The following is a 27,818-nucleotide window of genomic DNA, read 5'->3' on the forward strand; positions in this document are numbered from 1 at the left end:
TTATGAAAGTATGAAAATATATTCTGTTAACTACAGACTGAGAAGCAGACAATAAATGAGTTTGCTCTGTTTATTTAAATGCACATTTTGTCAAATGGCTTTCTTTTTTACTTACATTTTTTGAAGAAGTTGTGTTTAAAAGAAAGGTTTATATTGATCCACAGAGCAAATCCTTGGACCTTGATTAGCATTGCTTTAGTTTGATCCTAAAATGGGCTGTAACATTTCTTTCTTCTTCAAACTGTGATGCTTCTGTATTTCCTCCATGAGTGTTTGTAAGTATTTTTTCTTCAGAGATATCTTCAAATAAAGAGTCATGTTCCTTATATTGGAGTCATGCGGGTGACTGGGTAAACAGCCAGTCTGGGCACACCACTGCAGAATATTTAATATTCATTGTATATTTAGTGAAAAAAATAAGCTATGGAATAATATTGGTAATACAAACCCACTTTTATGAAAATGAAAGTTAGATAAATATAGTTACATAGAAAAAATATGGGAATGCTATAATCCAAAATATCAACAGTGGTTATTTCTAGATGGTAGAGTTATGGGTGATTATGATGACTTCATTCATGTTTAAAGTTAAAATTTTTTCATAAATATGCATATATTACATTTTTCATTTTTTAATAATCAAAGTGTTATTTTATGGTAAGATCATAGTCTTTATTGATGAAAACCAAAATGATACTTCAATAAAGAAAACTGTATTTATTTCCATTATCCTCTTTCTCCCATTATCTCTCCTCTAAAACATTCATCAAACTAAGTGCTATGTGGTTTCCTCTCAACTCTTGAAAGGAGGTTTTGAGAAGCAGAAATTATGTCAAGAGGAATCGAGTGGGAGGAGGAATAAAAAGACAGCGAGCGTGTCATATGTATGACAGTCTATTTAATTCAGCTCTATATTACCTAGGTACATATGGAGTCAGCTATTTTGTATTTCTAAGATTATATCTAGTAACCTGGAAGGCCAGCCTGAAGCTCCTTAATGTGTGTGTTTTGGGGGAGTGTGGTGTTTTTGAGTCCATATTCCATTACCTTCCTCTTATACCTAATCAAAATCTAAGTGACCAGTGTAAATGGGGGGAAGGGGCGGGCAGTAGCTAACTGATCTGTATTTCAGTTTCAGAAAAATGGTCTTCCTTTTCTTCTTCTTAGACAGTAGGCTAGAGTGATTTAAGTTTGCTAAAGCTAAAAATGAAAATTTCTGGAGCATTGGAAAAGTGATGTTGCTTTGATAGATGCCATTCTCACAAGCATAACTTTGTGTCACATACCTATTTTTAATTTTTTTTTAAGTTCAGTGTTCTAACATTTAAAGGTCATCAAAAACAGATGGATTTGTTGGGTTTTTTTTTTTAACAGATATGTTAAAATAATATCAGGACTACTATTAGTATGGTCTTAAATTTTAGATCAATTCTGAATTCTTGATGAATTATATAACATTCATAGTAGTGTGGCTATGCATGTCTGCTGAACTTTGGATCATGATATATACTTTTACTTAGGGAAGCTTTTTGGGTTTTTCTTTAGTGAAATATTAAATCAAATGTGGAACTCTGATTAACTGACTCAGATAAAAGGAATGACTTGTACTTGGATGACAAAAATGGATCCTGACCTTGAGGGTTTCAGTCTGCAGCTCAGAGAGTGGGCAGATTCTGGAAATGGCACTGGTGCTGGTTGGTAAAGTCATGTTTCTCACAATTTCCTCAGCTGTTTGTTGAATCATTAAGAACTGCTAAATTGTCTCTGTCAGAGGCCAACCTAGGAAAAGCATCTTTGCCAAATCCAAATCCAGAGCAGAATGTGAGGCTGACAGTGAATATAACAGCCAATTCACTCCCGAATCTTTTGGCTCCATCATCTTTCCAAAATCAACATACTTAAACAAAAACAAAAACAAATCCACCTCTCCCACCCCTACTTCCCACCTTGTTCTCCACCAATAGGAGGTCTCAGAGAAATGGAAGGATTAGGCATTTTCACAAAGAAGAAGCCAGGCCCAAAGGACCATTTGCCAAGGGTAACTGGCCCATACCTTTTGCCTTCAACAAAACTGCTGAAGAAGCCATCCCAGGAGAAGGCACTTGGCTGAAGATCTGTGCCCAAGCCATTGTCGTGCATGCAGACACACATAGAGACCCACTGGGTTAGATAATCAGTAGAGTCTGTTCCTGCTCTAGGGTGGTCATCGAGTCTTTGTGGCCCAAATTAAAATGACCTGACTATGATTCTGAATTTCTGAGAAAGAGAAAAAAAGAAATAAACATGTTATCCACAGGCCTGATGCCCTTTGGGAACTGATCGAGCCTGGGGACGGACACAGAGGCAGTATATGGAGCCTGCGAGTGCAGGTGTGTCTGTTTGGGGCGGACTTTCGTAACTTCACGTACCTCCTTCCCTGTTGAACAACTCCTTCCTGATCCCCTAAGGAAATGCCCCTCACTTTTTGTTTTCGTTTTACTTTCTTTCCTACTCCCTCATTCCCTCTTGCTCTTTAACTTTCATTTAACAAGATTTTACTCGTGTTCTATAGACATTTATCCTTCAAAGACAGCATGATATAGCTGAAAGGTTGTAGACAGGATCTTTGACTCAACTCTATAGCTTACAGAGTAAACTTGGACAGGTGCCTTGGAGTCAGAGCACAGAATTGGAATAGCATGTCCTTGCTACTTTTACATGAGAACATATTTTGTAAATTGTTTTTTAAAAAAAAGATTTTTATTAACTTATAAATTGTCCTGGGAGAAAGCAGTTAATAAACTAGTCTTTGGCATTTGGTTTTGAGTTCATTTATAACATGCATTTGACTTTTTAGTTGAGAGCACAGACTTGTTAGGATGAGAGTGTATTGGGAGACTCCAAGCACACAAGGAACATACGTGTACCCAGGGAAAGGAGGATTCCCTAAGGAGGAGAAAAGGGGCTGAAAGAGTAGGTGAGGGCCCAGAAAATACTTTGTCTGCTTTTTTTCCCCCACGGTCAAGCCCGGATTGTTTGTGACCGGGATACGCAGTGGACCATGGCCTCCAGGTGGAGCTGCTCACGTTACCAAGGACAAAGGCCACTCATCCTGCAAAGCAAACTGTCATGCTCTAGCAACCCCAAATTGTGTATGTTCTTGGGGTTATTGGGCCTTGACGTTGGGAACTGGCTCTCTTTCTAGCTTTGGGGCTGGCCAGTAAGCTTGAGTTAGCGTTTAAATTAATAAATATATGTTATAAAGGGCAATTCTTTATGCCAAAATGATTTGATGAACAGGCTTATTGTTGAATTGTATTTTTGTATGCATTGTGGAGAGGCCATGGAGACAGACACCTCACGTTCTGGTTTCAACTCTGCCATCTGTGGTGCCTTAGGCAAATCATTCAGCTGCTTTGTCCATCAGAAGAGTCCAGTTTGAATGCAGCTCTCTTAAAGTGTAGTTCTTACGTTGTCTGTATCAGAATGACCTGGGCTACTTTTTAAACATTTCTGGAGGGTTTCCTAAATGAGGTGAATCAGAATCTCTGGGGATGAAACGGAATCCCCCTAAAACCGAGTTCCTCTCTCGAGTTTATGATGAACCTCTTTATCCAAAACTGTACTCCCTTTCTTGTCCCACCTCTGTTCCCCTCAGGATTGAGAAGCATCAAAGGAAAGGGAAGACTGAAACCAAGCAGGATCCTGCAGGGCCCTCCTGGGTACGAAAGCCCCACTGTGTCCCCCAATTAATTAAAAAGGATTTTTTTATTGAAGTACCGTCAGTTTTAATGTGTCAATTTCTGGTGTACGGCACAATGTCCCAGTCATGCATATACATGCATATATTTGTTTTCATATTTATTTTGCATTAAATGTTATTATAAGATATTGAACATAGTTCCTTGTGCTATACAGAAGAAACTTTTAAAATCTATTTTTATATATAGTGGCTAACATTTATAAATCTGAAACTCCCAAATTTAACCCTTCCCAGTCCCTTTCCCCAGTAACTATAAGATTGTTTACTATGTCTGAATCTGTTTCTGTTTTGTAGATGAGTTCATTAGTGTCCTCTTTTTTCCATTTTTTTAAATTCCGCATATAAGTGATATCATATGGTATTTTTCTTTCTTTCTGGCTTACTTCACTTAGAATGATGATCCCTAGGTTCATCCATGTTGCTGCAAATGACATTATTTTATTATTTTTGTGGCTGAGTAGTATTCCATTGTATAAATATACCGCAACTCCTTTATCCAGTCATCTGTTGATGGACATTAAGTTGTTTCCATGTCTTGGAGATTGTATACAGTGCTGCTATGAACATTGGGGTGCATGAATCTTTTTGAATTTGAGTTCCCTCTGGATATGTACCCAAAAGTAGGATTGCTGGATCATATGGTAAGTCTATTTTTAGTTTTTTGAGGAATCTCCATACTGTTTTCCATAATGGCTGCACCAAACTACATTCCTATCAACAGTATAGGAGGGTTCCCTTTTCTCCATGCCCTCTCCAGCATTTATTGTTTGTGGACTTTTGCATGATGGCCATTCTGACTGGTGTGAGGTGATACCTCATTGTAGTTTTGGTTTGCATTTCTCTGATAATTAGTGATAGTGAGCATTTTTTCATGTGCCTATTGGCCATTTGTATGTTTTCATTGGAGAACTGCTTGTTTAGGTCTTCTGCCTATTTTTAGATTGGGTTGTTTGTTTTTGTTATTAAGTTGTATGAGCTGTTTATATATTCTGGAAATTAAGCCCTCATCAGTCTCATCATTTGCAAATATTTTCTCCCATTCCGTAGGCTGTCGTTTTGTTTTGCTTATGGTTTCCTTTGCTGGGCAGAAGCTTATGAGTTTAATTAGGTCCCATTTGTTTATTTTTGCTCTTATTTCTATTGCCTGGGTAGACTACCCTAGGAGAACATTGCTAAGATTTATGTCAGAGAATGTTTTGCCTATGTTTTCTTCTGGGAGATTTATTGTATCTTGTCTTATATTAAGTCTTTAAGCCATTTTGAATTTATTTTTGTGTATAGAGTAAGGGATTGCTCTAACTTCATTGATTTACACGCTGCTGTCCAGTTTTCCCAACACTACTTGCTCAAGAGACTGTCATTTCTCCATTGTATATTCTTGCCTCCTTTGTTGAAGATTAATTCACCATAGGTCTGTGGGTTTCTTTCCCAATTCTTATTTGTAGAAAAGGTTTTAGTCTCCTAGGCCTTCCATGAGTTTCAAAGAGTAGGCAAAGCAGTAAATAATTAAGGAAGTGAGGGAATGCAAAAACAAAGAAAAAGCAGCTAAGCAAGAAAAGTAATGACAGTAGTTCAGCAATAAAACAGAGTCCTAGTTGCCCCTGAAGGGATATAACTAACCAGAAATTTGACGATTAAGATTCCTGAGACATTACCCTGTTACTTCACCACCAACCATTAAGAAGACAGTCCATGAGCTGCAACCCTCATGTCAAATGTTGCCTTTTAAAACCCTCCCCTGAAAGCCATAGGGGAATTTCGGTCTTTTGAGCATTAGCTACCTGTTCTCCCTGCCTGTTACCTTGCAATAAATGCTGTACTTTCCTTTCGCACAAACTGGTGTCAGTAGCTTGGCTTCACTGCATGGCAGGCAAGCCCAAGTTTGGTTTGGTAACAGGAATGAGACCCCAGAATCTGTATTTTTAATAAGTGCCCCAGGCCACTGTCATGCACACAGAGACCTACTGGATAGGACCATAGACAGGATCTCTTCCTGTTGTCCAACCCAAGTTCATATGCCCAATGGACAGTGAGGCCAAACAAGCCAAAATGTCAGAGTTTGGAACAGAAAAAGTTTTGCTGCAGGGTACCAAGCAAGGAGAAGGGGCAGCTCACACTTAAAGACCCAAACTTCCTAATGGTTTTAGGGGAAGAGTTTTTAAAGGCAACATTTTGGGGCGAGGGCTGTAGGTTGTGTGACTTTCTGATGGGTTAGTGGTAAGGTAACAGGGTCATGTCTCAGGAATCTCAAACTTTTGGTTCCAACCAGTCTGGGGTGGAGTGCTTGTGGTCTGCATGTAGTCGCCATCCTCCACGGGTTAGGGGTCTCAGTGTCTGCAGATACTAGCTCAAAGATATGCATCGGATTGTTATCTATATCCCTGCAGGAGGACTGGGCGTTCTGTGACTCTATTGTCCTACTAACTGCTTAAGTCTGCTCTTTGGAACTCAGGGAAAGCCTAGGCTAGGCTGAAGCTTTTTCCTACAAGCAAGAAACAGGGGACGCAGAAAGGCTTTTGGACCAGGGAGTGAAACAGAGCAGCACCCTGTGGGGTGCTTCTCTTCATTCAGCCTCCTTGACCTTCCCAGAGTTCCACAGGGCAGATTCAAACATTTGCTGTTCAGGGAAGGGAGGGAATGCAGAGACAAGGGAGAAACAGTCAAGAAACAGTAGCACACCCTTGGCTCATGGTTCTGGTTTCTCCTCAAGGAATATACAGGACATTTTTGAGTTCTTCAGGGACTAAGGCCCCCCACCCAGGTGGAGCATGGCAACTTCATGCTGAGCACAAGATTCCTAGAACACCACCATGTTACCTCAGCACCAACCAGTCAGAAGAAAGTCACACACCCTGATGTCCTCACCCCAAATTTTGCCTATAAAAACTTTCCCCCTAAAACCATCAGGGATTTTGGGTTTGTTGAGCACGAGCTGCCTGTCCTCCTTTCTTGGCCCTGCAACAAATCTTTCTCTGCTCCCTACACCGACATTTAGGTTTGTTTGGCCTCACAATGTGATGGGCACACAAACTTTTATTCGGTAACAGGAGAGCCCCACAGGATCCTGCTTGGTTTTATTCCTGCTCTTAAATTCTGTTAATTCTCATGACCTGAATTTTGGTTAGCTTTTTTTTTTTTTTTTTTTCCTGTGAGCAAAGCAAAATTTAAAGGAGAAAGGAAATGACATTGGCTAAGAACCTACTATTTGCCTGGCTCTGTGTTTGGCACCTTATACACACATTACCTTATTTTTCTACACGATAACCCTTTAAGGTGGTGGTATTATTATCACTGTAGTATGAATAGATTCACAGTTGGGATATGTACAAACTTCTAGTTACAGGATGAGTAAGCTCTATACGTAATGTACAGCATGGTGACTACACATAACTATACTGTATTGTGTACTTGAAAGTTGCTTAGAGGGTAGTGTCAGGAATGAAGAAATTTTCCTTTTCCCCCTCTAGGTTCTTCTGGTTGGTTGGAGAATTGAACTGACATGAGACAGATTAACAGGGGAAGATCAAACAAAAGTTTAATAACAGGTATACAAGGGAGAAGCCCAGAAAAACTGAGTAACTCCTCAGAATGGCTGAAACTTTCATCTTAACCATCATTTTCAGCTAAAGACAAAAGAGGAGGTTGGGGTAGTGGTTTGGGACCTCAAAAGGGAGGAAGGCAATTCACATGGAGATGGAAAAATAAATGTTTGGTAAATACATGTTTGCTGGGCCATGCAGGGATGATGTGACACAATTTCCCCCACCACACCTAGTCCATATTCTTTGCAGATATCCCTGGTGATAGCTATACTATTCCAGGAACAGGCCCTTTATCTAAATTCTTTAGGCAGCTAAGTGGGAGGTAAAAAGAAAGAATTTCTTAGTCTTCTGTTTCTTAAAAATAATCAGCCTAAATTAATCTTCATGCCAAAGAGACACATTTTGGGGTGGCAAGTTTTGCTCCCCTACAGTAATTTAAAAAGTTCTCATCACAAAAACATATAAAAGTTGTAAATATGTGAGGTGATGGATGTATCAACTAACTTTATTTTGGTAATTATTCTTCAATATATACATATGTAAAATCACTACACTGTATACCTCAAACTTACACAATGTTATATGACTACTATATCTCAATAAAGCTGGAAACAAAAAGGTTGGGATTCTGACCTAAAAATCAATATTCACCCCCACACACAGTATGATGCTATCCTAAGAAACTACAAAAGAGCACCTTATCTGTATACAATAGATCACTGTTTCAGGAATTGTTTCTTCATCCTTGCGGAATCACTGAGTTTCTCCTAATGTGAATATTAATTACCTGATATAATGATGATAATATAAAAACTATATGTGCCATCTTAATTTCTCTTTGCTTTACTTATTTATTTACTTATTTTAAATGTATTCTTTTTGTATTTTATGCATCTTCTAAGGCAATTTAAGTCCTTTGTGTGTGGTGGGGAATACACTGGATATAAATAACAGAAAGAAAGCTATTTTCTGTATTCACTTAATAATTGCATTCGCTTAAAGAGAATTAAAAATGCATGAAATTGTGACATCCCAGGATAATTTCAGTTTATAAAATCTCAAACCTATAACTAGGTACAAGATGGAGGGGAAGACAAATAGAATCAGATCAGAAATTGATTTTCAATTTGATGAAATCTATCTTCTGATTGCTTCTACTGGAGTTACGAATTTCAGACAGAGAAGGGCAGGGGCCCTGGAAGGCTAAAAGATGTGAAGTTCATTTGGGCAGAAGGAGGTTCATTCTCTTGGAAACCAAGTCAAGATGAAGCCCATGTGAAAGAGGAATTGCCTTTTCCCTTCAAGGTATTTGGAGGGGTGTGAAAAAAGAATGGCAGAGGATCAAGTTCAGGGGTGAGTGGAGAGGCAGATTACTCACGTCACCCAAGAAATTCTTCCTGCTGGTGACCAGTTTGAATGGAATTTTAACTGTTCAAAACAAAAATCATCTGGCTTCATGATTCATTACTTGTGACCCGTTATCTTTGTCTCTGGTCCATGAGAAAGGTAGTTTTATCTACTTTCTAGCTCAGGTGAAAAGAAGAAATGAACAGAGTGACACTTCCCCTGTGTTTGGATAAGGCTGTCTTGTGATGAGGGAATAGGAAAAGGCACCTGTGTGGGTTGAGATATGTTTATAGAAATGACACTGTAAAGTTATAAACAATGTGAGGTATTGTTATTTTTTGGATGAAGATAATATAGCTGGGAGGAGCCCTAGATACCATCTGACTCCATCTTATAGGCATTCAGGCCTACGTGGGCCAAGTGTATTTACTAAGAGCACACACCAAGCACTGCTAAACAGTGTAGATTCCAGAGTCAGGCATACCTGGTCTGAGGCCCAGTTCTGCCACCGACTGCTTGGTAATGTTGAGGCTGAAGAGGGCCTCACAGAAGTGAAGAGCTGAGTCATGCAGAAAGAGTAGAGTTTGCCAGACTGACAGGTACTCAAGGCAGGGGAAACAAGGGTTTGTCCAAAGAGAGAAGGGATGAGAGGAGGAGCACGCTTCCTGGAGGTGAATGCAGGATATAGTGCTTAGTGGGGAGGGAAGAAAAAAAACGGTGAGCGGTGGGGAAGGAGGCAGTTGCCCTACCTCTGCAAGAGGAAACTTCAAGCCAGATTTTTTTTCCTAGCTATTTTATTATTACTTTGTATCAATAATACACCCAGGTTGAGTTGCTCCAAACTCTACGAAATGTGTCCTTGTCAACAGGGCCTCCCATGCTTTGTAGTCCAGGAAGGAAGGTTAGACAGGAGCCGGGATACTGCTGGTTCCCTGCAGCCCCTTCAGTTTCCCCTGTGAGCAAGGCTCTCCTGGGCAAGAAGGCTCTGGTGTGGTTAGAAAACATTAAATAACAGCTCCCATTTATACGTACTTGGCATTATTCTGTTCAATGTGTTGATTCATTTAATCCTCACAGAATCCTTAGAGTCAGCACCACTTATTTTTTCCTTTTCTCAACTTTTCAAAACTTCCAAAAATATAAGTATAGCATACTTATAAAAATGTAAGTGTCCAGTTTAATGAATTTCCACAAAAAGAGCAGACACATGTAACTAGCACCTAGAACAAGAAAAAGGTTATCAGCACACAGTAGGTCCCTGGTGGCCCCATCCGGTCACTAGCCCTCCCCACCTTGCAAAACAACTCTCATTCTTATTTTTTTTTTAAAGAGAGTTTGTTTTTAGTGGAGGTACTCATGCAGGAAAAAAATAGACTTGGGGCGTGAGGAGGGCCGTGTCCCAGGTCTCGGTTGAGCCCCTGGGACGTGCCCCGCCAAATGTAGATCCTTGGATTTGAGCAGGAAAAAATTCAAGTGTGAGCCACAGTTGAGTAAAGGTAGATTTATTTAGAGAGATACATACTGTATAGAGTGTAAGGCAAGAGAAAGGCAAGGAAAGAGGTGTGGGAATTGGGTGCTCAGGTTAGAGTAACTTAGGTACACACTCCATAGACACTCTATACAGTAGGGCCCTCTCAGAAGAGGGAGCGGAAAAGGGCAGCCAGGTGTGGTGTTGCCAGTTTTTAATGGGCTCAGTAGCTTCACACGCTTACAGGTGGGACCATTCCAACTACCTTGGGGAAGAAGCTGGGATTCCCAGGAATTTGGCCACTGCCCACTCTTTGGCCTTCTGTGGTTGGCCCTGGGACTGTTTTGACGCCTGCGGGCATGTTATCGATCACACTAATATGTTAACAATGAGCATATAATGAAGCTCAAAGGCTACTAGAAGTCAAACCTCCCACCAACTTAATCCTTAAGGCCAACTGGGAGTTGAATCTTCCACCATTTCAGTGTAAAATTGCTGTCATTCCTTGGATGGCTCTGCCCTGTCCCCTTCCCTCCTGTCTCAGTACTGGGGATTGAACCCAGGACTCGTGCATGCTAAGTATGCACTCTACCCCTGAGCTATACCCTCCCCCACATCCTTACTTCTGACAGCACAGCTTAGTTTGCTTGTTTTGTACATTATCTGTAGGCAGCTTCTTTCACTTACATTGCATGTAGCTATAGGTCTGTTTATTCTCGTTGTATAATACCCTCAGCCTTTCATTTTGAAACATTGAAAGCCCCAGCAAAGTTGAAAAACTAGTACATCCAATGAACATCCATATACCCTTTACCTAGAACACGAAGGACTATTATTTCCACTTTATACACAAGGAAACTAGGTCAAAGAGGAATTAGGCAACTAGCTCAGGTTATGACCCTGGGATCTAGTCTCACCTAGCTTGCTGCTTAGTCAGTCACGAAGGTGGTCAAATAACATAACATCTCTGACTGATTCTCGTTATTAAGATGAGAGTAATAGTCCCCATTTGAGTTTCCAGATTATTGTGAGGCTCAAATAATAAGGAACATGTGAAAGTGCTTTGTGAAGAGTAAAAAGGTGTTACTAAAAAAAATACTGTTAAAAATGTAGGTGCGTGGGCCTCACTCCCTGTAGCTCCTGATTCAGTAGGTCTGGGGTAGGAGGCGGAATGTTTCACAAGCACCCGAGGTGATGCTGATGCACTAGTCCCCAGGCCAACCATGAAAAAACACTTATGTAAAACAAAGGTTCTCAAACTTTAGAGGCTATCAGAATCACCTGGGGGACTTGATTGTTCTTGTCACTAGCTCCATGTTCTCCCAGACTTGAGAAGATGAAAGAAAGGAGCAGGTAAAGAATCCAGAGAGCTTTATGCTCTGGGGGCGTGGAGAGCCTAGCCCCCAACATTAGCCTCTGGAGCCCTTGCCTTCTGAGGCACAGAGAAGCAGAGGGAAGCTTGCTTATCCTTAAAGAGGGCAAGTGACTCACAGGTTTAAAACAAACAAAAAGAAGGAGGCATTTGTAGGTGAAAGGACAAGAGCCTTCTGTTGCAAAATAAAAGGTCAGATTAGTGAGAAGTTAAAAAAAAAACCAAAAAACCCCAACAACAACAACCATCAGGACTCAAAATCCAGTACAGGCCGTTTTACTTCAGGGCAAGGATAGATTAGTAATAGGCACACCAAACCTCAGCTTAGAGCACCAACAAAGATGGAGAGCAAAAAGAAGAGAAAAAAGTAGTACTTTGATTGCTTAAAGCACTGAAGATGTAAACACAGGAAAAAAACAAAACAGAGAATTTTGGACTTCTTAACAGTGATCTATGATAGTACTGTATTTTATTTTGAATTACCTGGTGTATGTAGGGGGGAGATACTGTAATTATTTTATTCTTGCTGGGGGTGTCCAGATGTCTTCATTCGTGTATAAGAGATACATTTTTAATGGGTCAGTTTGGAGCTTTAAATATGATAAACAGTATGTATGTGCATGGAACATTAGTTAAGTAATTGAGGTGAATGCCTTTGAGGGTTTCCCACAGTGCAAACTTGGTAACTTGACAAAGCCTGCTCCTGGGCTCCAGCATCCTCGCCGCCTTCGCTTGCTCCCAGTTCTGGAGGCCAAGGACCTGGCACCAGCTCCCCCTCGCACCTCCCACCTGTCCTTTATTGTTTACCTTCTCGGAGAGAGGGCTGGGGAGGCTGAGGCCCGCTGCGATGTCATCAGATCCCAGGCCACTCACTCGAGGAGAGGTCTGCAGAATCCCTACCCAGCTCGGGTGGTTGCACAGCTTGTTCACTCACATAATCTGGTGCAAGTCCCTGCATTTTACACAAGAAAAAACTAGGACTCAGATGTTGATAATTTGTTTCTTCAAAAAAGAAAAAAAAAAAGGCCAGTTTGCGAAGTAAACATAAGTAGCTAATGAAAATGATCTGTCAAGCCATGAAAGACATGGAAGAAACTTAAAAGACATATTACTAAATGAAAGAAGCCAGTCTGAAAAGGCTACAAAATGTACCATTCCAACCAAATGACATTCTGATAAAGGTATAGCTTACAGAAACAATAAAAAGATCACGGTTTCCATGTGTTTAAGGAGAGGGAGGGAGGGAGGAATGAATAGATGGAGCACATAGGATTTTTAGGGCAATGGAATTATTCTGTATGTAGTGGTGGCTACGTGTCATTATGCATTTGTCAAAACCCACAGAATGTACAACATCGAGTAAACCCTAATGTAAACTATACACTTGGGTTGATAATAATGTGCCCATGTTGGTTCATCAGTTGTACCAAATATGTCACACTGATGAGGGATGTTGAGGATAGGGGAGTATGTATGTGTGGGTGGAGAGGGCTATGTGCGAATTTAATTTTCTGCTCAATTCTTCCGTGAACCTGAAACTGCTCTAAAAGAAGAAAGTCTATTCAAAACAAAACAAAAGTAGCTACCATCTGGGAGTGATTTGTGTTTAAGTCTCCCTAAGGAAAAAAAAAAAAAGACCAACCAACGGTATTCTCAGGCCCTTTTGAGAAATTCCGATTCCACTTTAAATTCCACATATGTTTGAGGAACTGACTTTACAGTCAAAAGAGTAGCAAAACAAATCTCTACAGGGCTGTCATCCCTTAGAATTTCATAAAACTTTTATCAGTTATTTGTTTGCTATAAGTAACAGTCAGAGCGTCACTGTTTCCGTTTTTAAAGAGTTCTATTCCGAGGGCTGATAGAAATCAACAGGTTAGTTACTGTTCATTTGTCCGCGCGACTCCTCCACCGCCTTTTGCAAGAGCACAGAGCCGGCGTGGGCGGCGGCCGCATTTTCCCCGGGGGTCCCCTCAGTACCCCCGACCCAGACAGCGCCCCCAGCCCACGCAGACGGGGCCTCCACACCTGGACGCTGAGAGGCGAGGAGGCGGGGACCCGGGCCTCGGGGTGTCGGGTGTCCGGGGGCCGCGGGTCACGCGGCGCGGGGGCGGGGCGGGCGGGTATATAGCGCGGCGCCCGCGGGCCCTGCGCTGTGAGCGCCGCGTGGAGTCTCCGGGGCGCGCTCTTCTCGTTGCTGCCGGCCGGTGGGTGCGCACCCCGCCTCCACGGGCTCCAGGACGGACGCCGGCGGCCTCGCGGCGGTTTCCGGGTCCCGGCTGGGAAGGGGCGGTCTCCTGGGCCTGCGCTTTTCCACCCTCGCTTTTTTGTTCATTGAGACTTCTCGTCTGCCCGCTGCTTTAATGCGGTTGTAGCTTCTTGGCTTGGTTGCGGGGTAACAGTTTCCATTTGTCCCGAAAGGACATTATTTAAAAGGAAACGCGTTAGAAAACCGTCTTAAAGCATAGTTTCTGTGGGGTAGGCAGTGACAGCCGAGCTGTTGATACTGGCGCGGGACTTCCCGCCTTAAGCGTGATTCTTCCTCTTTTCTGGTAAAACTGGGAACCTTGGTGGCGGCCTCAGGGTGAACTGATTTGCCGGGGAGTGGTGGACAGCGGGCTGGGCGGGTTCTTTCCTTCCCAGCTCCGCTGCTTAGCGGTGAAGCAGTTTTGTGTGGGTGTGGGTCGTTGGGGACACTAAATTTACATTTAAAAGCGCCCTGAAAAGTCTCATTTCCTTGGGGTAGTTCCTCCTGTGCTTGGTGTCCCCTGAACTAGCCTCAGTCCTTTAACAGGGATCAAGCAGTCCATCTTGACTGTCCAAGCTGTCTTCTACTTGAAATACCTTTTTAGTTTTAATACGGATTTTAACTTGGTTAGCATTTTTGAGAACAGGTATTGCTTTTCAAAAGGCATCTCCATTGTCCTGGTGGAAAAACAAGATAAATATATCAACAGCTTTGTTTTTCTTTGTGAAGCCTGTTTAATAGTGAAAGCTTACATATGAGCTCTGAAATCCTGCTTCAGGACGTGTTTGCCCAGAGCAGAGCTCTGAGAGCTGGACGGTGGGAAGAAGTTTGGACAACACTTACTTCACATTTATTCATTCATTCATTCACTCACTCATTCATTCATTCAACTTGAATTAGCATTTGCTTGGGTTGGGGAATGAATCTGGGAGCATCTTACCCCGGTGTCCTGAAATAAGTTTCTCTTCTGCAGATTTCGTCTCTTCAGGCAGAAAAATGGCACCACAACCGGTATGATTTTTAAACAGCTGTATTTTGTTTCCTTTCATGTCCCCATGTGTTTTGGAAATTTACACCTCCCTCTTCCGTTGTAGAATGTGGTGACAAGGGTGGCCAACTTGCCCTTGGTGAGCTCCGCTTATGACCTTGTCTCCACGGCTTACGTCAGTACAAAGGATCAGTATCCCTGCTTGAAGTCTGTGTGTGAGATGGCAGAGAAGGGCGTGAAGACCATCACCTCGGTGGCCATGACGAGTGCTCTGCCTATCATCCAAAAGCTGGAGCCACAACGTGAGTTCTGTTTCCCCCCCCAAAATGAAGCCCCCAGGTACTCATCAAGAGGAAGCCCGAAGCTAGCCTGAATGTGGTGAATGCCAGCGTTTGGCCTTAAGCAGCCACATCAGGGAATCCTCAGCCATTCCCGAGGGACATCCTGCCTTTACTGAGTAACTGCCAGGTGACCTTCATTGTTACAGAAGGCCTACTTCATAACAGTGGCAGATGTTATATGAAAAAAAAATCCCTCAGAGATGCTTCTATATTGGCAGCTGAGATCACAAGGGGAGCCAGTGAGTGAACTGAAATAGCTTACTTCTTGGGACTACACAGTACACATGAATGCCTTTTTTTTTTTAACATCAGCATACAGTTCACCCACTTAAAGTGTACAATTCATTAATTTTTAGCATATTCAGAATTGCACAGGCATCACCATGATCGATTTTACATTTTCATGACCCAGCAAAGAAACCTCATACAGGTTTCTCTTTGGGATGATGGAAAAGTCCTGGAAATGATACTGGTAATGATTGCACAATATTGTGAATGAAGTTAATGGCAGTGAATTGTACACTTGAAAATAATTAAAATGGTGAGATTTGTTATGTATATTTTAGAATAATTTAAAAAAGAAATAATCCTTATACTCACTGACAATGACTCCCCATCTCCCTCCCCCTTAGGCAACTACTGATCTATTTTCTGTCTTCACAGGCATCATATTCTGGACATTTAAAATAAGTGGAATCATAAAATATGTGTTTTTTTATGACTGGCTTGTTTCACTTAATGTTTTCAAGGTTCATTCAAGTTGTAGCATAACTACTATTTAATATGGAATAATCTATTGTGTGGATATGTCATTTTATTCATTCATTCATTATGGGTGTTTGGGTTGCTTTTACTTTTTGGCTGTTCTGAATAATGAATGCTACTGTGAACATTTGTATATAAGTTTTCGTGTGGACATGTGTTCTCAATTCTCTTGGGTATACCTAGGAGTAGAACCTCCAATTTCTCCACATTATGAACTACTTTTGAATAAAGGTTTAAATCATTCCCCCAAATGGTATGTCATGGACTTTTAGGATTAAAGGGAACGTTTTAGAAATAAGTTTTCCAACTCTGCTACTTCCCAAATGAATTTAGTACTACTAGTGCTAGGTTTGGTCATCCTTGGAAAGTTGGGGGAGCTAGGACTGAAATATGGATCTTGTTAGGGAGACCCAGGGTGCTATTAGTGTACTGTTTCCTGGTGATAACCCTACTGAATTAAGTGTAGGTGGGTATTAAACTACGATGCAAATGCTAATTTTGAGTTTTCAGGTACTTCATTCCCTGAATGAAGGTTCAGGTGAAGCCTGGCTTTTCTTGGCATTAACCTTAGTTGAGGGGACAAGGATGAGGAAGAAGCTTCTTGACCAGCTTCCTGCTTGGCCTGTCACTGCCTCTGTTTGCTCTTCCTCTACACCTTTATTTCCCTGTTAGTAGAAGAAAGTTGCCAGAAACCGAGCAAGAATCTTCTGTCTGAAAGAGAGAAACCAGATAATGCATTGTGTGGTATATGAAGATCAATATTTTTGCTGGGTTTTTTGTTTTGTTTTGTTTTTATAAAAGTAAAGGTTCAGGGTATAATAAGACATACTCACTCTTACCCAGACTGTTAACACTTTCACCATTTGTGATTCTTCTAGTTGCTGTTGCCAATACCTATGCCTGCAAGGGGCTGGACAGGATTGAGGAGAAACTGCCTGTTCTGAATCAGCCAACAAAACAGGTGAGCTTGGGACAAGAGTGCTGAGGCTTGCCACCTCATGTTTTTAAGTTTTATCTGTTTACCACAGGCTGTCTGTGCATGCCATAAACAGGTAGTACTTAACGTGTTCCCTCAACCTGGGATGTAGTGTTGAAAGAGTAATCGCCTTTCCTGAACTGTTGTCAGGTTATATCTTAAGAAGGAGAGATGAATTGTCCACCTTTGGTTTAGAATACCTTTAGTCTGATCTCTCTTAATTTGTGGCTTCATCTCAGCAAGTGAAATTGGTTTCTTAAATAACCGATAGCTATGTGGTATTGGATAAATGCAGAGATAGTAAATAGGGCCTTTTCTTGCTTGGCATCTGAGAGCTCGTCTTGTATGATGGATAACTGACATCTCTGCTTGTATGCTGGCCTTCTGAGGTTGTGTGCATCAGCCCAGGTGTGCATGGTACCTAAGTCTGTGCATATAGGCATACATGAGGGGCTCAGTATAAGCATGTCAACATGGAAAATGCCATTCTTAGAGTACCCCTTGTACCTGATCTCAGATTCATCTAGTTTAAAAAGAAAAGAAAACTTGACAAAGTGACAAATTTTGTATCTGTTTTCCTCATCTGGTTATCCAACTACCTTTGAGTGGTGGCAGGTAGGGCATTTATACATAAGAAGGAAATTGAAGCTCATCAACTCAGCAACTTGTCCGAGACCTACAACTAGAAAGTGAAAGGGCTGATTCATTCTTGAACTCTTAAATTATGCTACCTTAGTTAAGACGGTAAATTTATGCCCATGTTTCTTACCAGCCAAGTGATTTGCTTTTTTCCTTGTAGGTTGTTGCCAGTGCCAAAGGTGCTATGACTGGGGCGAAAGATGCTGTGACGACTTCTGTGACCGGGGCCAAGGATTCCTTGGCCAGCACAATCACTGGGGTGGTGGACAAGACCAAAGGAGCAGTGACAGGCAGTGTGGAGAAAACCAAGTCTGTGGTCAATGACAGTATCAACACAGTCCTGGGAAGTCGGGTGATGCAGCTGGTGAACAGTGGAGTAGAAAATGCGCTCACCAAATCAGAGCTCCTGGTAGACCAGTACCTCCCTCTCACCCAGGAAGAACTAGGTAATTGGATTTTCATCTTGAAATAATATCTTATATTTTAAAGCAATCTTTCTAAACAGCTTCATTGAAATATATTTTATATGCCAAGAAAGTCACCTGTTTTCATTCTAAATTTACAGTTGCCCAACCATCACTAGAATCCAGTTTTAGAACATTTCTGTAATCCCAAAAGATTAAAGATCCTTCACGCCTGTTTGCAGGCCATCTCCATCACCCGTTTTCCACCCTCTCCCTGATCCCCAACCTCCTGAGCAACCACTAATCTTTCTGTCTTAATAGTTTTCCTTCTTAAGGCATGGAGTTGTTCATAGTAAGTTTTGAAATTTTAGGAGAAATTAGCCTATAGAATATTTTCTATAAATAGATTGCCTTTAATGGGCTGCTGTATAGCATCGTGAATCATTTAGTGTTTACTGTAATGCCAAAAGAGCTCTAGTGGGAAGAGACCTGTGTAGATGACATGTGTCAGATTCAGTGATGTGTTGTTCTGGGTTGCCAAGCCCAGCAGCAGACAAGCGCTGTCTTGTAAAAAGGGGTGCATAATTGCTAGATGGGTGGGTGGAATCAGCAAAATCAAGATCTAGGTTAGAGTCCAGGCCTTGTCACTGACAGCTGTGATCCCTGACTTTTTTTTTTTTTTTTTTGTCCCTTCTTTATAACTTCAGAAAAAGAAGCCAAAAAAGTGGAAGGATTTGATATGGTTCAGAAACCAAGTTATTATATTAGACTGGGATACCTGTCTACCAAACTCCGCTCTCGGGCCTACCAGCAGGCCCTCAGCAGGGTTAAAGAAGCTAAGCAAAAAAGCCAAGAGGTCATTTCCCAGCTCCATTCCACTGTCAACCTGGTGAGTATAACTTCATTTAAAGGAACCTGAAGTAATTTCATTTATCTCGAATATTGGGAGTAACGGTAATCATCCAATCATCAATCAAATCCAAGAATTTTAGTCTTAGCATATAAATAATCCAATAGAAAAATGGGCAAAGAGTATACAGACAAGTCATAGAAAAGGAAGTATACATAGTTGAAAAATACGAAGTGATGTTAATCTTACTCTGAGGGGTCAAATTACGCATGTCTGTCTTGTCTGGTGCTGTTGGCAAAGTTTGACACTGTGGGCAATGGTGTAGAGAAAGAGGTACACCTGTGTTGCACTCTTCTGCGGGATTAAAGGGACTGTTCTAGGAAAGTTACAAACACCTATGCCTGGAGCAGCTTTACTTCTGGAAACTTACCCTACAGATAATTCTTGAGAGTTGCAAAAGAGTGTAAACAATGCACACCCACAATAAGGGACTGATTAAATTGGTACGGCACAAAGGACGACTGTGTAGCCATTAAGGATTGCCAAGTTACAGAACAGTATGTATTGTATGGCTGTCAGAAACCAGTTTATTCATGGAAGGGGAAGTAGGTGGCTGGCAACAGGGAAGAAGTTTGAGTTCCCTTCTCTTTTGTAATTTTAACTTGATAATTGGGGATAGGTCTCAAATACCAAGAATTTCTGTAAGAGTTTATGTTATCTGATTTGCATCATAGATCTGAGAACAGGCTAACATGAATGTCTGGCTAGTTTGTTCCTTTGTCTTCTTTCAATGTGTTCTAGATTGAATTTGCCAGGAAGAACGTGCATAGTGCCAACCAGAAAATTCAGGATGCTCAGGATAAGCTCTTCCTCTCCTGGGTGGAGTGGAAGAGAAGCACTGGCTATGATGATGCAGACGAATCCCACTGTGCTGAGGTAAGACCCTGGGACCGAGTCATCCGCTACAGTTTCCGAAGTTCTTACCAGACTTCGGATATTATTATTCCTCTTAGAATACTCTTCTCTATCAAAAGTTTGAATAATACAGTGTACATACATTGTTATGTGACAGAAAAGCAAAAATGTGCAGTAACTTTGTCTAACAACTTACAGATAGGCATATTGCCCCTAATAGGATACAACTAACAGAAACATGGGTCTTGGCCTTTTTAATTTTTTTTTTTTTAGTTATAGTCAGTTTACAATGTTGTGTCAATTTCTGGTGTATAGCACGTTTCAGTCATACATGAATATAATATATTCATTTTCGTATTCTTTTTCACCATGAGCTACTACAAGATATTGAGTATATTTCTCTGTGCTATACAGTATAAATTTGTTTATCTGTTTGGGCCTCAGCCTTTTAATGGATACACATGCAGGCATTTTTACTGTCATAGTGTGTGGGGTTTTTTTTCTTTTTTTTTTCGGACAGCATAAATCTAGGTGCTATGAGGATACTATACAGGAGGGGTACTAACTCAGCCTTGGAGGGAGGGTGGGTGAGTCAGATGGTTTGCTGGCAGGGATGAGTGGTAAGCTGATACTTGAGCGGTGAATAAACCAGGTGAAAGGTCAGTAAGCAGATGAATGTTCCAGGCAGAAGAAATCGTATATTGTAGTCCTAGAAAGAGATTCTTTGGGTTCCAAAAGCTGGTATACATTTGCCTTTGAAATCAAGATTCATTGTCTGTTCATATCACATCTTATTTGAGGAGAGAATATCTAAGTTGCCCCACTTACATGGAGAGTATTTTCCTTCTGTCCCTCCTCCCCAGTTAGGTTTCTTCAGCTTAAGACCGTGAACTTTGAAGACTTGGGCACTAGTTCAAATCCCCACTTAGCCGTTTTCCAGCTGTTAACTGTTAAACTCTGAGTTTATGTTCATGTCTGTGAAATAATACTGCTGCTCTTAGGGTCATTATGAGGATTTTATAAAATAAAAGAATCTACACGTGTGGTGGACATATAACCAGCTTACTGCAGTTGGACTAATTCATACATAGCACTGTTGGATCCACTACTAATTCTTAAACTTGTCTCATTTTCAGGACATAGAGTCACGTACTCTCACTATTGCCCGCAACCTGACTCAGCAGCTCCAGACCACGTCCCACACGCTCCTGTCCCACCTCCGAGGGTTACCACAGAACATCCAAGACCAGGCCAACCACTTGGCGGTGATGGCTGGCAACATCTACTCAGTGTTTCACAATGCTGCCTCCTTTAAGGAAGTGTCTGAAAGCCTCCTCGCTTCCAGCAAAGGACAGCTGCAGAAAATGAAGGTGTCCTTAGATGATGTGATGGATTATCTTGTTAACAACACGCCCCTCAACTGGCTGGTAGGTCCCTTTTATCCTCAGCTGATCGAGTCTCAGAATGCTCAGGCTCGAGGTGCAGAGAACACAACCAGCCAAGAGGCTCGGAAGCCTGAGCACAAAACACATTAACCTGTCTGCATCAGCAGTGCATGGGGCGGCCAGCCAGATGACACCTCCTGATGCATTGAAATCTGCTAGACAACTCTGAGGTGGGGGAGCAGCTAGCGAGAAAAAAAGGTCCTCGATTGTAGTTGTTTTCAACTGGATTAGGAGCTTTAAAATTTCTCCATGAGCAGATAGCCCTCTTGTTTACCTGGCTGGTAAGAAATAAGTGATAGGCTGGTCAGAGCATAGCCGGAACTCAGAAAAGTTCCAGGGCATTTATGGTCTCATTCTGTTGCCTCTTTTGCTGACTGTGTGTACTGAATAAAAACTCCTTCACGTGGGCTGGTGTGTGAACTGGTGTCTGCTCCGGTTTGGTCTGAGCAGGCCTTGGCACTTGTTTGTCTCACAATGCATGCTTGTGCTACTCGAGTTTTTTGTTTTTCATGAAGGAATTCAATAAAATTCACTGCAGAATAGATCAGTTTTATGCTGTGTGTTCCATGTGCTTTGTGTGTAGCTTTCTTAGAACTGCTTTGCCTGCATGACAGGGAAACACATATTAATACACATGAATTCAAATGGCCTGTTGGGGAATTTGTAATAACACAGGAAGACTAATGTTAAAAATGGAGTGTTTGATAACAAGTTCTAAAGAAATTACAAGCTAATATTCCTCTAAGAACTGGGTGGTGGTGGTTCCTTTCATTTGCCCATTTCCTAGACCCCTGAGTGCGGGGTTTTTAAGTCAGTAGAAGGACCTACTTATGGCTGACTGCCTTTTTGAAAAGAAATCAGAGCTTGGAAGTAAGCTCTTTAGTGACTGCATCCGTGTCCCATAAAGGCAGCAGCGTTTCTTGCCAAGGAGCCATCTAAAGTTTAGGCTTTGGAGTGAGACTGTTCAGTGTCCAGTCTCAGCTGGACTTAATGTACCAAGCTGTCACTTTGGGACAAAGTCACTAACCTCATTTGTGGCTGAGGTACCTTTAGAAGACCACATGAGTTTAATTAGGAAAAAAAAAAAGATTTCAGACCCCCTGTAGAAAATCTACATCCTGCCTAGGGTATCCAGACTTCAAGTCCCCTCGATGTGAGTCAGTTATTGAGGAAATACGAACTTCCTCATAAGAAAGCTTCAGTACTCCAAAACTTTTTTTAAAGCCGATTCTTAGAATTCATGAAGCAGCACTACATGCTTCTGCCTGCTCTGCTCAAATGTTACCTAGGCCGCCCTTCAGAAGAATCAAAATCTTAAGTTCTAATTTGTCTCTTCTTTCTGCCCTGCTTCACCCCTATTCCCATGAAAACAAGGAAGCAGCAAATAACTTTACATGGACTTCTGGTGTGAATGGGTCTATCGGAGCTTACCAAGCTAGAGAACTAATTTTTTCCCCTTTGAGGTAACTCCAGGAATCAGTAAACAGGTGAACTCAGTTGGAGGGGCTCCCTGAAATACTTGAAGCAAAGGAGCTGCTGATTTCTGGAAAGATGAACTATCACGATTTACAGGTGTCCAGGGTGGAACCTGTCCAGTCACTGACCTCCCTGTCCTCATTGTCGTAACAATGCTAATAAATTGTCTCTTTGTCAAAAAAAAAAATCCTGCTCCTTCTTTCTCCTTCCCAGGGGTCAGAAAGGTCAGTGACTGGCTTTTCTAGACTTTCTGTCTCTTAAAAAATCTATTGATACCAATTGGATATGACCCTGCTTCCATCTGCCTCAAAACTTCAAAGCCAATATTTTGTGGTTTATTCTCATCGGTTGGAAAATTCATATACTACAGCTATGCATAGGCTTTCTTGAAGGTAAACCTTTGCATTTCCCAATTATAAGAGTTATAGTACCAACTGAATTGCTTGTAAAAAGGAGACATTTCAAAGCCATTCTCCATGAGCAAGACAGGACATAAAACAGACCTCTCTTAGCTTCTAGAAGAACACCACTAGCCCTTGCTTTTTGCCATGAGCACACTGTTGTGGTTTTGTCTGACTTCGTGATTCAAGTTTGCGACTACACACGTTTTGTCAACATGTCTCGACATTTGTGGTGTCCTTGCATCTTACAGCTTTATTGTTTCATAAACTGGCAGTTTTAGTTTAATAGATTTTTTTCCCAAGGAGGACAATTCTTTTGAAGAAAAATAGCTGATAGCTTAGCACAGTCTCTACCCATGGCGGGTTCTTGAACGTTTGGCTGCATGAAGCCTGACGTAGTGTGCCTGAGTGTTCAAAGACACTTTTTTCCCCTTTGCATGTAATATTGTATGAACTTTCTGGTTAGTTCTGGGCGAAAAAAAAGGAACATAGTCTATTAGCCGTTAGTGTCTTAGCCTTAGTTCTATCATCTGTAAAGTAAAATTAGTGATGCTTCAACAGATAGATGTGTTTAAGGATGGGTTGTCTTTCTAATTTTGTGCTAGAGTCATGGGGGGACCACCTGTGGGATAGTGACATGTAGTGTCTTTAACTTGCCAGTTCCAGAGTGAGTATATAATACCACGATGAGGAAAATACACCCACTTTGGTAAGGCATGATAGATATCGAAGAACTAATGAAGTGAAAGAGGAAAACTAAAATTTGGCTTACCTGAGATACCCCTTTTAGAGTATCCTTTAGTTCGTGGAGGTGGCCAGTGGGGGAAGGAGGAAGAAGGAGCAGGATAGATATTTCTGGACAGATCTTTAAGTAAAGGGGTTTTAATGATGCCTTGGAGAGCAGGTGGGGAATGGAAGGAGGGCCAATGTATTTATTGTTTGTATCTCAAAGCGCAATTCATTCATGCTATGTGTCCACATTCCCAACAGGTGTCATATAATGTTGGATGTCCTATTTCCACAGTTGCTATTCGGTAAGGAAAAGATGCTGGATAATTCCACTGTTGTGTGTCTAAGTTCCCAGGCTGTCCTGTAGCAGCCTACTTCATCTGAAAGATAGAGAAACTGGAAAGGAAATAGCATTGGACTGTTCAGAGAAGAATGAGAAGTCAGTCTCTTCAGGCTTGATCAGGGCAAACTTGTTCCCAAGGCTGAGTGTTCTAACCTCTTCCATGGACTCCTGTTGCCAAGAACAAATCTTCGGGGTCCAAGAGGGTGCCCCTACTGTAAGGCAGGTTATCTGCATCAGCCCGCTCAGCTGTACCAGGCTGTTCAGGTTTAGGGTAAAAAAAGAGTAAAGCAGAATCAAGATGCTCCCGGCCATCTACCTTGCAAGCACATAATCAAGCTGCATATTATGCAGAGGTTTCTGTTAAAATCAAAACCTCAACAGGGTTAGTCTTACGTATTTGGTGTCAGAGCTAATCTTGCACGATCCCTTTTATAGCCCTCTACATTAGAATTACTTTTATGTAAGCCAAAATTTTAGGTTTTCTTTTTACTTCATTAGTTCAATAATTATTTTCTATTTCAAAATCAGTTGTCCTAGTTCTGTGTCATGTTTATGAGCACTGCATGCATACTCACCTTTACCAGCAGGTTAAATTCTCACAGGCGCTGTTTTTATTTCTGTAGTAGCGCCACCTATCCAGAGCCCCCTGGCCACCACTAGATTACCTTTATGCAAATTAGAAAATAGTACCTTTCTCTCAACATGTGTAGTGCCACCTTCTGGAAAATTGTCACAGTAAATATGGGAGTCAATGAAGTTTATGAATGAAAGGTGCCCCCTTATGGTTGTAAGGTGAACAGCCTGCAAAAATTACATGGGTCCCTGGAATCCTGGCATGGTCACTTGGTTTTACTGAAAAGAATGACCTTGCAGGAAGGGACTATGGTTATACCACGGTTTCATAGTAAGCATGTGATTCTTAGTTTGGCCTCAGAATGTCTAATGGGCATTCTCGGCAAGAGACTCCTTTATGTTCCTGCTTCGATGATCCAAACTATGGTTTGTTGGTGTCAATGAAGAAAATTTATTTTGTGAATGTGTGAAGTGATTTCTCTTGTGCTACATTTCTAAAACCCCATGATGAAGATGGTCAGGAAACTGAGGTTGAAAAGAGATAAGTGGCAAAGTGGAGATTTAGTCTAATGTCTTACTGATGTCAAAGTGCTTATTTTCTCCATTTTAGCACTCTAGCCTCTGATAGGAGAAACTTGCTTCTTGTTTCCTTATTTGGGGCCCAGAAAATCCCTCTGCCTACATCTTGTGTTGTAGCTTCCTGTTCTACGTTTATTAAAAACAAATAGACTGATAATTGATGTTAAAATATATATTTATTAGAAATAGAAGAGGGAGCCACCGAGGTGTACCTTTTAACCTAAAAAGGCTAAAATTGGAATATTTGATGTGCCTGGCTGATGCTGTGAATCAGTCTGTACAAACATGGCTGGCTTTTGTGGATGTCAGATTGGATATAATCTTTGTAAAGGGAACATTCATGAGGGGCTAGAATGTAGTGTGATCTCCCCGAATAGAAAGCCTCAGGAATAGATGATGGAAGTTTTAACCTCAGACCAGACAGTCCTCTGAGCCCCTGGGTTCTTAGGGAAAAGTATAATAAGGGCCAAGAAATGGAGATAAGAGGCCCAATGAACAAAGCAAGATTCTCTCTTCATGTCTTTTATTTATGTTTTACTATTTTTATTGTAATAAAACATACATAGCATCAAATTTACCATTTTAGCTATTTTTATGCGTACAATTCAGTGACAGTAAGTACACTTACAGTGTTGTGCAACCATCACCACTATCCATTTCCAGAACTTCATCATCATCACAAGCATAAACTATACCCATTGAACAATTAACTCCTCATTTCCTCTTCCCTCCATTTTTGGATGCATTTCTTTTCTTGTTGTCAGTTGTTTTGCTTCTGTTATGGAATCAGTTAATTCTTTCCCACTGCTATCAAGATTCTAGCCTTTATAACTTATTATACCTTACTAATTTTCTGCTTCTAATTTTCTGTTGGTTAAGAAACGTTACTTTGCTTATCAAAATTGTACCTGAAGTAAGAGTTAATAGAACTTATCCCTAAAAGCCTTTTCTATGCAGAGAAAAGCTAGGACATTGTGATGGTCATTTTAACTATTAAAAGACCCTTTGCTTCCTCAGTTCCTAGACATTTCCCCAGAGGGTTATAGTATTAGAAATCAGACCTATGGAAAAGTGGAGTATTATTGTTTTTAAGAGAATCATAGATTAATAGACAGACGAATAACCAGAAATGCTTTATAACTTGTATTTTCAAAAAGCTTTTATTTAATAAGCTTTACCACTAGTTGATTTCCTTTTAAAGAGACATTTCCTTAGTGCTTTTATAATATGAGTGAGTTGTGGAAATAAGACCATAAACACCTTGTCAGAAGGCATAGTTAGACAAAGTAAATTTCATGCATATGCAGTAATTCACGTTTCTAAGAGGTCACTTGGACTTAACAGTTCACTTCATTAGTGTTTGTTTGAATATCCAAGATTCTTCTTTTACAGGTACTTGATTTCACTGTCATAGACTTGACATTTGAGAATGATGAAATTCCAGATGTTATACCTTTGGAAGAGGAAGATGGACCAGATCACTCACATGCCAATGGCCCTGAGCCCACTCAGGGCAAAATGTTGAAAAACTAACAAGAAAAATCTTCTTTTGCTGAACACACAGTTTGTGTCACTTTAAGCTAAGCCTCATTTTTGCCCGTGTGCTTATTCCTGTGCCTTAGGGATTAATCTATTTTTTGGCTACTTGGTCTTAACTGTAATGAAACACTGATGGATCCAAACTTTTGTAAGAGATTCTAGTTCTGCACCATATATTATTTTATACAATTCTTCAAAGTTTAATCATTGAAATGCCTACAATAAAAAAAATGGGCTGTATAATCTTGAATCAGTGTTTTGTTTTTTCTTTAAACTGATATAGTGGATTTAGTGGACTTTCTTTTTCCTTCCAGAATTCATCCCTGCTTTTTCTGGTAAGGGAACTTCTGTGTGTTTGGGAGTGGGGAAGTCCCAATGAGTCTGCTGGTCAAGGGTTTTTTGCTTTTCCCTTGCCTAGTGGAAAGGCATATGACTAAAAACAAGTCAACTAGGAGGAAGCATACCATGATGGTTCAGACTCTGTGTTCTAATCTTGGCTTTGTCACTTACTGGCTGTGTCACCTTCAACAAGTGACTTAGTTTCTCTGTACCTCAATTTCCTCATCTGTAAAATAAGGATAATAGTAGGTTTGTTATGAAGAATAAATAAATTAGAAAGTTTAGAGTAATGCCTGGCACAGAGCAGCATTAAATAATTATTAGTTAAGTAAATTGTAGAAACAACGACCAACCCAGTAGTGATGAGCATCCCTACTGCCCAGATTGTAGTTCAGAAATACCTTTTCCCACCAAAAGAAATCAGGGCTTCTTGAAGAAATGGCAGATTCCATATCTGAGGCAGGAAATGTGTAATGTGAGCCTTGAACTTCTTGCTATTTCAGATAGAGACGAAGCTGATTTGAAGAGTTCCCATTGACTAAAGATGGGAAAATTTGAATTTCAATAAGGCTAATGGTTGCAATAGATTGAACCCTATCAAATATGAACACTTTCAAATATCCAAATATATCATTATATATATATATACAACCTCACTGGTGACATTCAGGTGATGGTAGCAAACGAGTTAATTATCTTGAAAACTGGTAAATAGAAAGACTCAAGAATTTATCCTTCTTTATATCTTTACCACTTGGTAAACAAACAGTAAATGAGGCTAAACCTATCTCATAAAA

The 27,818-nt window shown here is 40.9% G+C and overlaps 1 protein-coding gene and 1 long non-coding RNA gene across 11 annotated transcripts in view; one reads left to right on the top strand and one right to left on the bottom strand.

Annotated features, from left to right (window-relative positions):
• The window catches only part of PLIN2 (perilipin 2), a 76,312-nt gene extending 49,380 nt beyond the window's left edge, over positions 1-26,932 (top strand). For 2 of the 9 annotated variants that reach the window (XM_031449648.2, XM_064490179.1), the window contains 8 exons: positions 14,693-14,730; positions 14,814-15,009; positions 16,692-16,774; positions 17,589-17,874; positions 18,540-18,721; positions 19,484-19,618; positions 20,734-21,024; positions 26,536-26,932. In XM_031449648.2, the coding sequence (XP_031305508.1) occupies positions 14,716-14,730; positions 14,814-15,009; positions 16,692-16,774; positions 17,589-17,874; positions 18,540-18,721; positions 19,484-19,618; positions 20,734-21,024; positions 26,536-26,676 (1,329 nt within the window). In that variant the 5' untranslated portion in view covers positions 14,693-14,715 and the 3' untranslated portion in view covers positions 26,677-26,932. Of the gene's footprint in view, positions 1-7,226; positions 7,288-13,313; positions 13,514-13,583; positions 13,679-13,790; positions 14,024-14,692; positions 14,731-14,813; positions 15,010-16,691; positions 16,775-17,588; positions 17,875-18,539; positions 18,722-19,483; positions 19,619-20,733; positions 21,590-23,909; positions 23,954-26,535 lie in introns of those variants that run through there. The other 7 variants (XM_010988157.2, XM_031449646.1, XM_031449652.1 and 4 more) reach the window with 7 other exon arrangements.
• Positions 109-13,585, bottom strand: LOC116152616 (uncharacterized). Of its 2 annotated transcripts, XR_004136141.2 has the most exons (5): positions 13,500-13,585; positions 12,279-12,423; positions 9,664-9,851; positions 2,054-2,256; positions 109-375 (listed from the first exon to the last, which is right to left on the bottom strand). It is a non-coding gene; the product is annotated as an uncharacterized LOC116152616 (long non-coding RNA). The 2 variants fall into 2 exon arrangements; XR_010382635.1 differs by lacking the exons at positions 109-375; positions 2,054-2,256 and having other exon boundaries at positions 9,444-9,851; positions 13,500-13,584.
• Positions 26,933-27,818: the final 886 nt, after the last annotated feature.

This window comes from Camelus dromedarius, chromosome 10 (assembly GCF_036321535.1).
Source record: "Camelus dromedarius isolate mCamDro1 chromosome 10, mCamDro1.pat, whole genome shotgun sequence".
Taxonomy (NCBI): Eukaryota; Metazoa; Chordata; class Mammalia; order Artiodactyla; family Camelidae; genus Camelus; species Camelus dromedarius.